The 15,076-nt window shown below is 38.2% G+C and overlaps 2 protein-coding genes across 2 annotated transcripts; both read right to left on the bottom strand.

The window, feature by feature from the left end:
- Positions 1-269: 269 nt before the first annotated feature.
- LOC308693963 (claudin-4-like) lies at positions 270-899 on the bottom strand (the record flags this gene model as incomplete). Its single annotated transcript, XM_081371156.1, has 1 exon — positions 270-899. The coding sequence occupies one exon, from the start codon at positions 897-899 to the stop codon at positions 270-272; it is 630 nt and encodes a 209-aa protein (XP_081227282.1).
- A 2,689-nt stretch (positions 900-3,588) lies between these two features.
- Positions 3,589-4,209, bottom strand: cldna (claudin a; the record flags this gene model as incomplete). The annotated part of the gene is made up of 1 exon (XM_081371158.1): positions 3,589-4,209. One exon carries the CDS (start codon positions 4,207-4,209, stop codon positions 3,589-3,591), a length of 621 nt encoding a protein of 206 aa, XP_081227284.1.
- Between the last annotated feature and the right edge of the window lie 10,867 nt (positions 4,210-15,076).

Genomic DNA, 15,076 nt, shown 5'->3' with positions numbered 1-15,076 from the left:
AGTTCAAACATTCCCAGATGATCAAAGCCATGATGTTTCTTGTGCTTTGCTCTGCTGTTTCTGCTACTGGAATACCAACATATAAAAGAACATCATTTTACAGAATTATCTCTTTTCAGAATATATTGATTGCTAGGGAGATAGAAAATGTTACACTATTAAATGTAAAAAATGTCTCAAGTAATTCTACAAATGAATTGTTGACATACAGTAATTAGATCTGCAGTTACTAGAGTGCATTTTAAGGCCAGTCATATGGGTCTTGCATCTCAGACAAATTCTCTTGTTGAACTGGGCCTCACAGCGGAGAACTTAGGGTTGTAGATGCGTTCTTGCTTTGGCGGGCAGCTCCAACAAAGAATTCCTCCTCCTAGTAAGAGCAACCCAGCAGATCCCCAGCCGATATACAGAGCTGCACCCAACTCTCTCCTCTGGGCCTCCACCATCAACGGATTATAGAAGTTCTGTATGATCGTACTTGCTGACCATGAAACTGGGATCAGACAAAGAAGTCCAGAGACAATGAAGAAAATCCCTGCAATGATGCACGCCTTTGCTTTAGACCCTGGGTCCTCAATACAGTTGGTGCACTTCCCACCAGCCATAGAAATGATGATTCCAAAGAGTCCGGTCAAAATGGAGATGATGATCATGGCCCGGCCGGCTTGAAGGTCAGAACTGAGTGCCAGCATGGAGTCATAGATTTTACACTGCATTTGTCCAGTGCTCTGCACCACACAGTTCATCCACATGCCCTCCCAGATGATCTGTGCTGTAACAATGTTGGCTCCAATAAATGCAGACACCCTCCACTGGGGCAAAGCACACACGATAATGACCCCCAACCAACCCAGCATGGCTGTGACCATGCCCATAATCTGAAGTCCTTGGGAGACCATGTTTTTAAATCAAAGGCCTGCCTTTACAGTGATAAAGTAGCAAAAAGTGTGCAAACCAGACATGTTTGCTCTTTATAGGAAAAGTGTGAAAAGGCGGAGTTTGGTTGTCCTGAGTTGATGATTTATGGAGAGCCCCTATCATTTCTCATTTGGCTGCTTACACTATAAACACGAAACAAGAGGAACTGACAAAGCACAGCAACACTTTGAGGTCCTTCAAGGTCAGTTAAAAAATAACTTTTCAAAATGACCTTGCACTGACATAAAAGCTACTGTGAAAAGATATGGCCTTTAGATTATGGTTCATGGGGATTATGGTTAGAAATATTTAATGTTTTCTTCATAATTTTTATGACATAGGTAGATGATACAACAAACAAAATTGCAAGAAATTGCACGCTAATCATAAATTCCCTTACCCTAATCCTAAACCTAACCATGACTGTAACAGGGAAAAAAACTTTTTAAAATGATTTATGTACATGATAATAACTGCACTCTAAAAATGCAAGGTTGTTTCAACCCATGTGTGGCAAGCAGGGCGGGCCGGTGACGTGATGATTACTGATGAGCACCACCTGCGTGACGCACTGGTCATGGAGGAGCTTCGGAAGCATAAAAGGAGGAGCGACGACAGTGAAGGACGAGAGAGGACAAGGCCTGGATCTTCTTCCCATAACAACTAATCTTCGTTACACCATGTTTGGGCCAAATATGGACAAACCCAACCATTGGGTTTAAAAATTTTATAATAAAATGTAAATGGTTGGGTTTGGGTTTGACCCAAACATGGGTTGAAAAGACCCAGCATTTTTTAGAGTGAGGATATCCCACCGAGGATGCCATAACTATTTGGATATGTTGAAACAATTTTTTAGATTTTTATTCTTTTTCCTGGTTAGACACAGGAAACTGGGGTTAATTGCAACAACCTTTACTACATTTACTTCCCAGGGTAGGTTTATTTTTGAAAGTCAGTTTTCTGTGTAGGCATTCAATAGCTTAACAGCTACAAAACGCTATTATGACATTTCCATTTTTCCATTTTGTTAATTTCCAGACAAAATGATACCATTCTTAAAACTTCTGAAACTTCATTACAGTAAAAACACTTCTATAAGCTGAAACTTATACATCATAAATTTAATCAGACATTATACAACTATTATTTGTCATACAGTTTTTTTTTTATTGCTTAGACACTAAAAGTCTCCTTAAACTACAAGCACATTATGTGCTTTACACTCAGGTTGCAATTGTAAAACAAACTTTTTGCAAAACTCTAAACACAGTTCTCTACGTTAGACACTTCATTCAAAACTAACATCTCTTTTGTTTCATTTGGGAAACAATGCCATTTAAATTGTACAATAATTTCCCAATTACCTACACCCAGTGATCATGTGTGAAAACACTTATACATAAATTGTTCACTTATAAATTTAAACTCAGTGTTTTGAGAAGGAAAGAAAATATTTACCCCCTTGCATTTCTGTTTAGAGTGTAAATATATATGTATATGTATGTCACATTTTGGGTTTTGTTTCTTGTTCTTGTCAATAGGCTTGTTCGACTTGAACCGGCGATGCACAGTCCGATCGGTTTATGACATCAAAGTACCGCGAGAGTGATTGAAAAGCATACGGACACGTCAGCTCTCTAATCGCTCTCGTGGTACCTTGATGTTATTCACCGATCGGTCTGTGCAGCGCCGGTTCAAGTCGAACAAGCCTATTGTCATGTTTCTGTGTCTTGTCATGTGATTCCTTGTTTGTCATGTGATCCTGCCATGTGTCTTGTCATTGGTTTAAAAAAAATGTTTTACATAATATCCTGTTATCTTTGTAAAGCTGCTTTGAAACAATCTGTATTGTAAAAAGCGCTATATAAATAAATGGGACTTGACTTGACTATGTAGTGTATTCGTGCATTTGCATGTATGTGTTAGTGCTATGACAAACTCCTGTACACTCCACTGCACACTAAAAAGGCAAAAGACACAATATAGTGGTGTTTTATGTTTTAATATTTTACTTCCTAGTAGTTTTGAAACCTCACAAATAGCTTAAATATTACCCAATTATGTATCAGATAATTTATTGAGAACAGAACCGTCTTTCTAAACAAATAGTAAAAATTTAAATGGGTTTGCTAGATTCAGATTTTTATTATTTATAAATAATTGACATATATGCAAAAATCCACTTTTAACTGTGTGTAATGAGGCACACGACACTAATTTGAGTGTTTGTAAAGAATTTATTTGTTGCAATCCACATACTTGAAATGTTTTCTAGCTCAAATCTGTCACAATTTTAAAACACAATATGAATACATTTACATTTTCTATAAATCCTTAACAGTTTAAGCACATCCTCAGAGTGTGAAGCATGTCAGCAAAGTTAAGAAGAGATATTTACAGTTCCCGCTCCGTTTTCTTTGGCAGTAGATTTCTGTTCAGCACCGTGACACATTCACACTGATACATTCTTAGTATTTCACCATTCCTGTCATATCTTGGAGAGCTGAGGGCTAATTCAACCATTTGGTCAGTGATAGAGCGTTCGCATGCATGGTCAATTGTAACACCATAGGTCAAAAGCTGGTACAATGTTGGTACAACCAAGGTACAATGTTCACAAATTGGGCAGTCTGAATGTCACTATTAGCAGGGCTCTTTGGCTCCTCTTCACACATACCCTTTGGTTCCTCCAGGCCGAGCAGTGTACTTTGTGGTGTACTGTTCCCGGGGAGGGCAATTTGCACAAAGCAGTGAGCCGCCAATAACCAGCAGTGCCGAAGCAGCCCACCCAATGAACAACGAAGCTCCCAACTCTTTCTTTTGTGCACTGATGGTTAAAGGGTTGTAGAAGTCCCTTACAATTGTGTTGGCAGTCCAGCAGACTGGAATCAAACACAGAATACCAGAGACGATGAAGATGGCTCCTGAAATAATGCCAACTTTGGCCTTGGCTGTCTCATCTTCAATGCAGTTGGTGCATTTCCCTCCAGCAGCCGCTAGCAGGATCCCAACAACGCCCACCAGGATGGAGATAATACACAAGGCACGGGCAGCCTGTAGGTCTGAGCTGAGAGCCAGCATTGAGTCGTAGACTTTGCACTGCATCTGCCCAGTGCTCTGCACCACACAGCTCATCCAGATTCCTTCCCAGGTAATCTGCGCTGTGACGATATTCTGTCCGATGAAAGCCGTGACGAGCCACATAGGGAGAATGCAAACCACAATTACCCCTATCCAGCCAATGACAGCCAGGGCAATGCCCAGCATCTGTAACCCTGCTGATACCATGCTAGATGCTTCTTTGCTTGAGTGTTGAAGTCAAAGAGAGTGAAAGAATAAGTATGCTTCAGTCTGTAGAGCCAGTTTAGTGAAAATGGGAATAAAACGGGCTCTTTTATGTGTGGGGAACAAGGAGGGGCAGCAGGGAATCACTCACAGGCACATCGTCACCATGATTCGCCCCCTGGCCTGTGCTGTCATCGATCAAGCAAATCCTAGGGGCGAGTCTTAACTCATGCTCGCATTAGGGTGAATTTCTTTAGGGCATTTTATGAATCATTAGTTATTCATAGTTTTTGTGGAAAATAACATGATTCATGATTCAACAATAGGAGTAAACCATAAATGAAGATTAAAGAAGCAAGGCAGACACAAAAATATAATACACCCAAGGCGCGTGAAGGGTTTTGAAAGATTAAGTAACATAATTAACATACGTTTAAACTTTTAAAAGAGCACGAATTGTACAAAATATTGATTTAGCCTCTGAAACACACACCCAAAAGACTCTTAATTTTCATTCACCGTCTTTTGTCTTCACTAATTGTAGCTGAAGCTTTAGCTTAGACGGATGATTTTCCATAATGCAAAAGATACCACACATTTTATCTCTACTTAGAGATAATTATGTGACCATTATATGCAGACAGTTTTAATGAGTTTAATAAAATTAGTCATCTCGAGCAAAGCGTATTTCATGCCACCCTCTCACCAATACTTCTCTTACACATACTTTTTTTTAACTCACAAAAAGACATTCAATGGAAAAAGCAGTTGCTTAAATTAGATTAAAACAGCCACTACTTGAAGCTCCACAATCTTCCATTCTTTACATAGTTAATATTTGTTCTAAATAGTAGATTTTCGAAAGAAACAAGGGAAAAAGCAGTAGAATGCTGACCTGGTTTCCAATGTCCAGAGAAAGAGGTGGAATCTTTCCTAAAGCCACTGCTGCACTATATAGTTAAAAGAGCGAAAAAGTGTTCGCTGTCCAAGGGTTTGCAGGGAACAGACATTAGAGGCACATGGTGAAGGGATGAAAATCAATCTCAGGTGTTTGCTGTGTAGAAAATGAAGGGGGGAAAAAGAGGGACAGAGTAAGAGATACTGTTTGTTTCATGAATGAAAGAACACTCTGTTTGGTGGCCAGAAGGACAAGAATGGCTCTATTTTACATGGCAGCTCATTAAAATCCCCTTGGCAAGGAGAAAGTGGATACGGTTCCTCACAGGTAAGGAATGTCTGCAATTAAGGAATTGAGGAAAGATGGTCTGCCAAATTTTACCTTCTCAAATGAGTTATTTTGAATTTTATGAAATCCTATTTGAGGCTGTAGTATCAAACATTTCAATACAGACATCAGAATTTATTCAATTGGTATTAAAAGATTATGTCATTATAATCACATGACTGTAATTTAGTAAATAGGTAACAACGAATCACATTTGGTTAGTGTTCATTTGTTCAAACATCCAAGGGCACTAATTTAATTGGGTTTGTCCCGTATGGACACGTGAGTTAGAAGTTTCTACATGTTTAAGAACAGAATCTCAAAATCAGTGAGGCTCTTGAAATAAACAAACACTGAGAACTGTGAACTGAGAACACGGAGAACTGGCTGGTCTAGATGTTAGGCAAATGAATTTATTACACATGGGAAAATGAACGAGCAGCTCATACTATGAGATTTGTAATGTGAGAAGAAAATTTTCATAAAATAATGTAGTTAACAAATGAAACTTTATTGTAAAGTGTTACCAAACAATAAGATATAGCAAACATAAATAAATGTAATTTATGTAAGTATTAACAAATATTTCCACAGTGACAATGGGAAATGTTTTTACTTTGACTTTCAGCAGTGAGTTATTTGTCTCCACACTCTGTTTACAGTCGCCTGTGTAATTACTAATGAATCTTTTAATAGTTTCTTCCTCCCAGGTGACGGGGGAGGTTGTCTGACATCAGAGAGTTTCACCCCCGGGCTCATGAGACGCGTAGACATAGTTTCTATGGATGATCAAGCCTGTGATAGCGATCTAGAAGAATGAAGAGGCGGGTGACTCAGCGGTGCTTTCCAATGATCAAACAAAAACACAGGACACTGAGAACACTTGATGCGACCCAGCCAGATAATTAAAGACGGCTGAGTTTCTGAACAATTAACATAATAGACCAGACACAGAACAGTGGTCCACACATCCTGGTAAAGCTCATCAGAAAATAAAAGCTCAGATTTTTCTAGGATAATGAGAGAATTTTCTTCACTTTCAGAAGTTATATGTGATGTAATTAAGACCACACTGTAAAAAATTTGCTGTAGTTTTGCAGCTGTTTGCCAGTAACTTACTGTAGATTTAAATTTATGTTATTTACTGGCAACAGTTTGTTCAAAGTTAAATGAACATTAAACATTAACAAGTCTTTGTCTTTAAAGAATAAAATTATAAAATAACAATCTAATGCAAAGCATTCTGGGAACCAGAAATCTTCATCAACCTTTTTCTGTTTTTTTCCTTCAGATTTTGGTTCCCAGAATGCTTTGCATGAGGATGTTATTTTAGTTTTATTCTGTAAAGATAAAGACTTGTTAATGTTTAATGTTCATTTAATTTTGAACAAATTGTTGCCAGTAAATAACATCAATTTAAATCTACAGTAAGTTACTGGCAAGTAGCTGCCAGTAATACTGTAATTTCTACAGATTTTTCTAACAGTGCAGAGGACTGAAAATGTTTAAATTCAAATAAAATTCAAACACTGAGAAACAATGGACAAGTTTGATATATTGCAAAGGGAAAGTCATTGAATTAATCATTTAAAATTGAACAAAATCAAATACTTTATTCCTGGTAGTATCTGGTAGTTTCGATGTGGCTTGTAATAAATCACGTTAGTAGATAAATAAGCAAGCAAGCAAATAAACACATACACACACACACACACACACACACACACACACACACACACACACACACACACACATACATACAAAATAACTTATTTTTAAATTTTCTACCAAACCATTATATAGCAAATATAATTCAGTCAAGTCAAGTCCTTTATTTATATAGCGCTTTATACAATGCAGATTGTTTCAAAGCAGCTTTACAGAGATAACGGAAAATAATGCAGCAAAGTTTGTTTCTAGAAGAAAATAGCGTCATAGTCCAGCTTAAGTAAGTTCTGTGATGTTTCATTTTGTAGTAAAAAAGTTATTAATTTAGTTCATTTATATATATATATTAAATTTAATGTCCCCAACATTAACATTAACACCACTATATATATATATCATAAACAAAGATATATAATTATAACAATATATATATCATAAACAAAAAAACACAAATAGCCTATACTGGTATATAGGTATATAATTTATATATATATATATATAGGTCTGAGTATATATAGGCCTATACTGGTATATATCTTATACCAGTATAGGCTATTTGTGTTTTCTATCAAAAATTATATTTTTTCTGTATAAGATATTTCCCATAACAGAGTTGACCTACTGAGTTTCAGGCAAACATTTCCAGCAAAAGACTTTGCATTAAATTTGCATTATTTCAATATCCTGATAATTATATCAGGAGTATGCTAAAGCCTTAGCATACAAAATGATTTCCAAAAGTTGAGACACTATCTGGAAATGACAGGAAGACTGTTTAATTAAAAATTCAAAGTTTTTGGAATTTTCAGCTGGAAAACGCAAAGAAATGCATACATGCATGCAGATATTTAGGCAGAGTCACATTTTTCATATCGCCTCTAAAGTACATGTGCACCGTCTGACAAACTGGTGGAACAGGTTCACACTCCCACACAGAAATGCGGTGCTGACCTTACATGGTGGTTGCATACTATTGTAAACATAACAACCTGTAGTAAAAAAAAATGAATCTCAAGTCTTATGTCAATTGTTTATGACAGCAATACATTATTGTTCCAAAGGAGTTGGTTGAAGTTCTTGGTTGGTGCTTAACAAAAACACATTTTACACCACACTCTACTTTTAAATCCTTGCACTTTTATGCTCACATGGTCCTGAATTTTGTTCACATTTGTATAAGTATATATTATATTTTTATAGTAATTTTAAAGTAGAAAAATTCTAAAATATTTTAAGACATTTTTCAATGCTAAAGTTTGTTTGCATTGCTGTCAGGTTGTTCTCACAAAACCAAAACTGTTCAAGTGAAACGAGTTGTTATCTAGTAGCTCCCTCTATCAGCTAAATACAAGAACTAAAACACACAACACATGCTGTTCACTGTTGGCACGTACACAGGGCACAAAATAATTACTGTATGTATAAAAAAAAAAAAGTAAATGTCTTGAAAATGTATTTGCTGTTTATCAGTTTGATATTACTCAGAATCTGGCAGCAATAACCAGTGAACAGTGTTTTAGCCTTGAAAACAAAAGCGGATCTTTTGAAATACAGATGGATGCGCTGGGAGAACTGATCTAATCTCAGTCGATACAAAACCAGTCTACAGAATACAATCTCTCCCAAGTCTTAAATCTTGTGGATTAACCCGGAATCAATGATCCTTAACCTGCTGTCACACAATAGCTGATCTGTGTCGTGGAATGATTATTTACTGTATATCTTCAATTGATGGAATCCAGTTCTTTGAGGAAATCAAACATCTTCATGAAATTAAAATGGAATGTTTTGGTAATAAGAATAGTGTAATAAAGTATTTACAAATCATTTGTAAACTGTTAGTTTATAGTTAATTAATAATCAACTGTAGTTAATAGACTATATACAAATAGTGATTTCTTCATTCATTGTTACTGTAATTAACAAATTATTATTGTTTAATTAGATCATATGTAAAGAGTTAGATGATGCTTTGTTAAAAACTTATTACCGGTAAATAGTTTAGATTACTAAGAGTATGGAAAATGGGAAAATTACATTAATTTAGTGCTTTAAACCAACCTTGATAATTGCATTCATATTCAGTGTTCCTTAAAAGTTTACAAATACATTAAGAGCGCGCGCGCGCACACACTCACACACACACTTCAATTAGGACAAATTTTAAATAAAGCTTGGGTTTCATTTTAGAAACAAATTTTGTTTTACGTTTAATGTAAGAAAGATAAAGTTTCTGCTACCTTTCTACCTGTACTTGATTACGGTGATGTAGTTTATCAATTTGCTCCTTCTTCTCTCTGATTTATAAAACTATTATGGGATTGCTGCCTCCATACCTCTGTTGTCTCATTCAACAGAAAAGTGTTATTCCCTCCGTTCCCAAGATTGTTATACTCTTTCGGTTCCTTTTATCCGAACTGCACTGGGTAAAAGGGCTTAAAAAGGCTTTTATGTATGCAGCTCCATCTGACTGGAGTTTACTACAAACTTTGGTGTTTATGGAAAAAAATTTAATTTATTAGTCGGTCACTCGAAGATATGGAAGCTTGTTTCCGCCACAGAATGAAATATTTTAAAATACAATTGCAACATTTTTTCTCGCAATTGCAAGTTTGTATCTTGTAGTCCTGACTTTATAACAAGCAATTGTGACTATCATGCAATTCTGAGATGAAAAGTCAGAGTTGTGAGATTTATAACTTATAATTACTTTTTAAATGTTTTATTTTGTGGCAGAAACAAGCTTCCATATGAAGATGACTCTATGATGTGCAATTGTTTCTAAGTATTTTTATTGTTATTCTGTTTTGTTAACCTGTGGTTGCAACTGATTATACTGCTGTCTTGGCCAGGACACTCCTGTGAAAGAGATTTTTAATCTCAGAGAGATTATCCTGGTTAAATAATGGTAAAGTAAATAAATAAATAATTGACAGGTTTGTTTATTGATTTATTGATTTAGTTAGTTAGTTAGTTAGTTAGTTAGTTAGTATTTTTAAGTGGTTATATTTAGTTTTGGGTATAGGCTTAAAGTATTTGTAAACATTTAAATGAACTCTGAATAATAATGGAATTAATGTCCAGTCAGTTTAAAGCCCTTAATTTATGCAATTTTCCTTGACCCAATCTAAAGTGAGAACTATTTACAGTTAATATGTTGTTAACAAAGCATTATTTAACTTATGAGCTTACATATGAGCTAATTAACCAATAATAATTGGTTTATAATAATAAACGTACACACAGTTTTTGAAACTATGGCTCCATTTCTCTAAAATCTTCACACAAAACCACACATGATCTCAGGATCTCGACCATAGTGACCATTGGGTTCTTGGCCGTCACTAAGGCTCTTTACTCCTGATTTCTCAGTTTGGCCTGGTAGCCAGCTCTAAGGAAGAGTCTTGGTTGTATTACACTTCTTTCATTTCAGAATTATGGAGACTACAGTGCTCTTGGGAACCTTTAATACAGCAGAATATTTTGTAGCCTTCTCCAGTTTGTACCTTGACACAATCTTGTCTCTGAGCTCTGAATGCAGTTCCTTTGACCATATGACTTGGTTTTTGCTCTGGTATGCATTTTCAGCTGTTAGACCTTATATAGACACATCTTTGTCATTTTGGTGTATGAAGTGTAGATTTATTTATTTATTTAAGGATTTAGACATAAGGCAACATAACAAGAAGTAAAAAAAAATAAAGAGGTCTTAATATTCTTTAAATGCACTGTATGGACATGGATCTTTGTCATAAATGATTTCCAAATGATAGGCCTGCCATGAATTCCAACATTGATTTGCAAATTGTATTTTTCTATAATGTTTGAAAGTATCCACATCAATATGCAACCATATCTATGTATGGCATATACAGTTGGGCTTGGAAGTTTGTGAACCCTTTAGAAGTTTCTGTATTTCTGCATAAATATGACCCAAAACAGACATAGAGAACCCAATCAAATAAATGAGAAAAGAAAAAAAACATTTTCTCATTTATTTACTGAGAAAAATTATCCAAGATTGGCAATTTTTGTGTGAGTGGCAAAAGTATGTGAAACCTTTTCTTCTAGTATCTGGTGTGACCCGGGTCCTTATGCAGCAATAACTGCAACTAAATGATCCTGCTGATCTGACCTGCAGAATGACACATCTAGCCCATAGTGGGTTTCCTCACATGAATTACTTCAGATCCTTCCACAACATTTCAGTTGCATTAAGGTCAGGACTTTGCCTTAGCATTCCAAAACACTAGCTTTGCTCTTCATTAACCATTCTTTGTGTGTTGGAGGACCATCATAATAGTTAGCAGATATTAAGCAGACAGTCTGTTAACAGATTCATCCTACCATTCTTTGGTAGAATGACTTGTGTGCTTGGGGTCGTTGTCAAGTCAAGTCAAGTCATCTTCATTTATATAGCGCTTTTAACAATGTAGATTGTTCCAAAGCGGCTTTACATTGATAATAGGTTTGGCTATTGAAACATTGAAATGTAACATTTATACATTGAAATTGTTTTGGCTTTACATCAGCTCTAGAATAAAGTTATTGTCCAGCTAAAGTTAGTTTGATTGATTCACTTCCGTCGCAACAATCATTAGTTATTAAGTTAGGAGCCGCTAACACGACACCATTTAACAGAAAACTCTTAAGTTCTTTCTGCACAAAAAAAACGCGAACCAGTGAGAACGCTGATGGCGTGCACATGCGTATTACGAGTTCAGTCTATAGGTATGCGTGTTTGAATATGTGTGCGCAGGCGTGTAGTCCTTCCCTACAAACCAACCCTCAACAAACTACTTGTCTGGCCTTAAAATTTATAATACAGAATTTGTATCGCTTCCGTGTAGCCACGCGAACCGGAACTATCCCGACATCGCTTTATCTGTACAGAGGTAAAGGAAGGGAAGGAGGCCTTCACAGGGAAGAGCCTAGTTGACACTTCAGGACTGCGCTGTCGTCGCGTCCAGGCGCAAGTCCTTCATCAGATCTGGATATGGCCTGGATCCGACGGACTGCGGTAAACCTCGGGATAAACAGAGAGACTAATATTAGCGTAGACGCCACTCTTCTTATGATGTAACGAGTACATCAGGATTTATGGGAAGTGTTCCCGGTTCTGGCTGACCTAATCTATGCAGCCTAACATTGAATTATAGAAGTCTATAATGTGTTATGTGTATGCTAGGTCAAAGAGATGTGTTTTTAGTCTAGCTTTGAACTGACAGAGTGTGCTCCAAAGTTTTGGTGCTAAATAGGAAAAGGATACCACCAGCGGTCGATTTTGATAGTCTAGGTATTGTCAACTGCTCTTGAGATTCAGTTTACGGTCAGATGTCCTGACGTTTTTCTTTAGAATTCGCTGGTATAATTCAGAATTCATTGTTCCAACTTATGCTGGAATGTAGTGTTTTTATTTCTAATTTAAGCCAAAAAGTTATATTTTTGTCTTATCCGTCCACAAAGCATTTGGTAACACTTTAGTTTGATTGTCCCTTTTGAACATTCTGTTAACTATAAGTAACTTTGCAACTACATGTCACCTAGCTCTCATTAGAGTATTAGTAGACTGTCTGCTTAATATCTGCTAACTCTTTATTATGATGGTCCTCTAACAGACATTATACTGACTATAGGTAACATTGCAACTACATGTCAACTTATTCTAACCCTAACCTTGCCAGTCTACTAATACTCTACTAACACTCTAATGAGATTTAGTACAAGTGCAACATTACTTATAGTCAACAGAATGTGTTAAAGGGACCATCAAAATAAAGTGAAATCGCTAAATGCAAGATTTTGCCCAAAACAAAAAAGACATATAGCCTATATTGGTGGATTACAATATCAAAATCAACTGCTGGCGGTAGATTCTTTTCCTATTTAGCACCTAAACTTTGGAACAGTCTTCCTAACATTGTCCAGGAAGGAGACACACTCTGTCAGTTCAAATCTAGACTAAAAACACATCTCTTTGACCTAGCATACACAAAACACACTGACTTCTCGCGTCTACACCAATATTAGTCTTTCTGTTTATCCCGAGGTTTACCGCAGTCCGCCGGATCCAGATCTGATGAAGGACCTGCGCCTGGACACGACGACAACACAGTCCTGAAGTGTCAACTCTCCCCCCTGTGAAGGCCTCCTTCCCTTCCCTTTACCTCTGTACAGATAAAACGTTGTCAAAATGATTTCAGTTCACATGGAAGTGACAAAAATTCTGTATTATGAAGTAATTTGGTGAGGTCGATTTGTAAAGAAAGACTACATGCATGCACACATATATATTTAAATGCGCATACCTATAGACTAAACACGTAATACGCATGTGCACACAGTCAGCGTTTTCACAGATTCACGTTTTTGAAGTTTACGCGGAGATGATAACGATAGCGTTTTTATCACTGTAAAGCTGCTTTGAAACAATCTATATTGTAAAAAGCGCTATATAAATGAAGGTGACTTGACTTGACTTGGACACCCTTTTGCCTTTATTCATCGCGGCACAGATTCAACAAGGTGCTGGAAACATTCTTCAAAGATTTTGGTCCTATTGACATAATATCATCACGCAGTTGCTACAGTTCCCTTTCGTCAGCAGGGAACTCCGACGCCTCGTCGGGGGAGTTCCCCTGACGAATTGGGATCACGCCAGGGATCCAACCACCTTCGAGAGAGTTAACAACGAGCCAATGAAAGAGAAACTGAATTGGCATGCGAAATTTGCATTCCGCATCCCGCCTACTAGCGCGGGTATAAAGGCGGAAGTAAACATCGCATCATTGCTTATCGCCTCGGAGCCGAACAGGTTGCATTGTGCTGCTGTTTTCCGCCTGAGAAGAAAAAGAAAAAAAAAAGAAAAACAACGAGTCTCTCTTTGGGAAGAGTCCTCTCTGGTGCCGGTGTGACAGCCTCGTCAGCGATCGCCGCTTCTACCAGCTGTAAAAAAAAAAAAAGCCGTTTTCACGGCTGGTATTTGAGTGCTCACACGGGCTTGCAGTTTCCCCGTGTGTGGCCGCGGTGGGTCCCTGAGTGCTTCGGCACTGAAAGAGAGGTTCTCTCTCTTTCCTAAAAGAGCTTTGGGTGACCTGCATTTTTGTCTAAGTGACAAAGATGGCATCTCGCCCGTGTGTTTCTGGATGCGGTAGACTTCTGTCTCAGGGTGATGGTCACAAGTACTGCGTCTCGTGCTTGGGCTTAGCGCACGTTGAGGCAGCATTTGTGAATGAGTCATGTTCTCATTGTGGGAACATGACTCTGGCGACGCTCCGCTCAAGACTTAGAATCCTTCAGCAGAAAATTGCTGAAGGCGTATTTTAGACCCTTCAGTATAGACCCTTCAGTCTACACCCGGTCTAGTTCGTCTGTTGGTTCAGTTCAGCAGGCGACTACTTCGGCTGTGGCTGTTGGTGAGCGCATGAGGATCACAGTGCAGAGTACCTCGCCAGGTGTAAGACCCTCACGAGGCTCCCACTCCTCTGTAGCGTCGTTGCCATCAGTGCCCCCGTTGGAGCCACTGGACCCGCCCCGTGCGGTTCCGGTTGTTTCCTTCGGGGCGCCACCTGAAGATGCGATGTCTATCGCTGCATCGGAGGGAGAGCGGTCATCCTCGGGTGACGACTCGGCGGGTCTACCCCCTTCGGGTGTGGTGGCTGCGGCCGAGCCGGATCCTGAGATGGCCGCTATGCTTGCCCGGGCGGCCGCGAATGTCGGGCTCGTGTGGAACCCTCCACCGTGTCCCGAGCCTTCGCGGCTTGATGATTGGTGTATCGGAGCGGGTCGCGCTGGTTCTCAGCGTCCCGCTCCGGTCCCTTTCTTCCCGGAGGTGCATGAAGAGGTAACGAGGTCATGGATGGCACCCCTGGCTGCCAGACATAGATCGTCTTACCCCTCCTCCCTCACCACTTTGGATGGTGGAGCGGCCAAGGGATACGAGGGAATCCCCCCAGTGGAGCGGTCAGTAGCGATGCA

Source organism: Scardinius erythrophthalmus, assembly GCF_964197995.2.
Source record: "Scardinius erythrophthalmus genome assembly, chromosome: 7".
Lineage (NCBI taxonomy): Eukaryota > Metazoa > Chordata > Actinopteri > Cypriniformes > Leuciscidae > Scardinius > Scardinius erythrophthalmus.
This window is presented reverse-complemented; position numbering and strand designations above follow the sequence as displayed.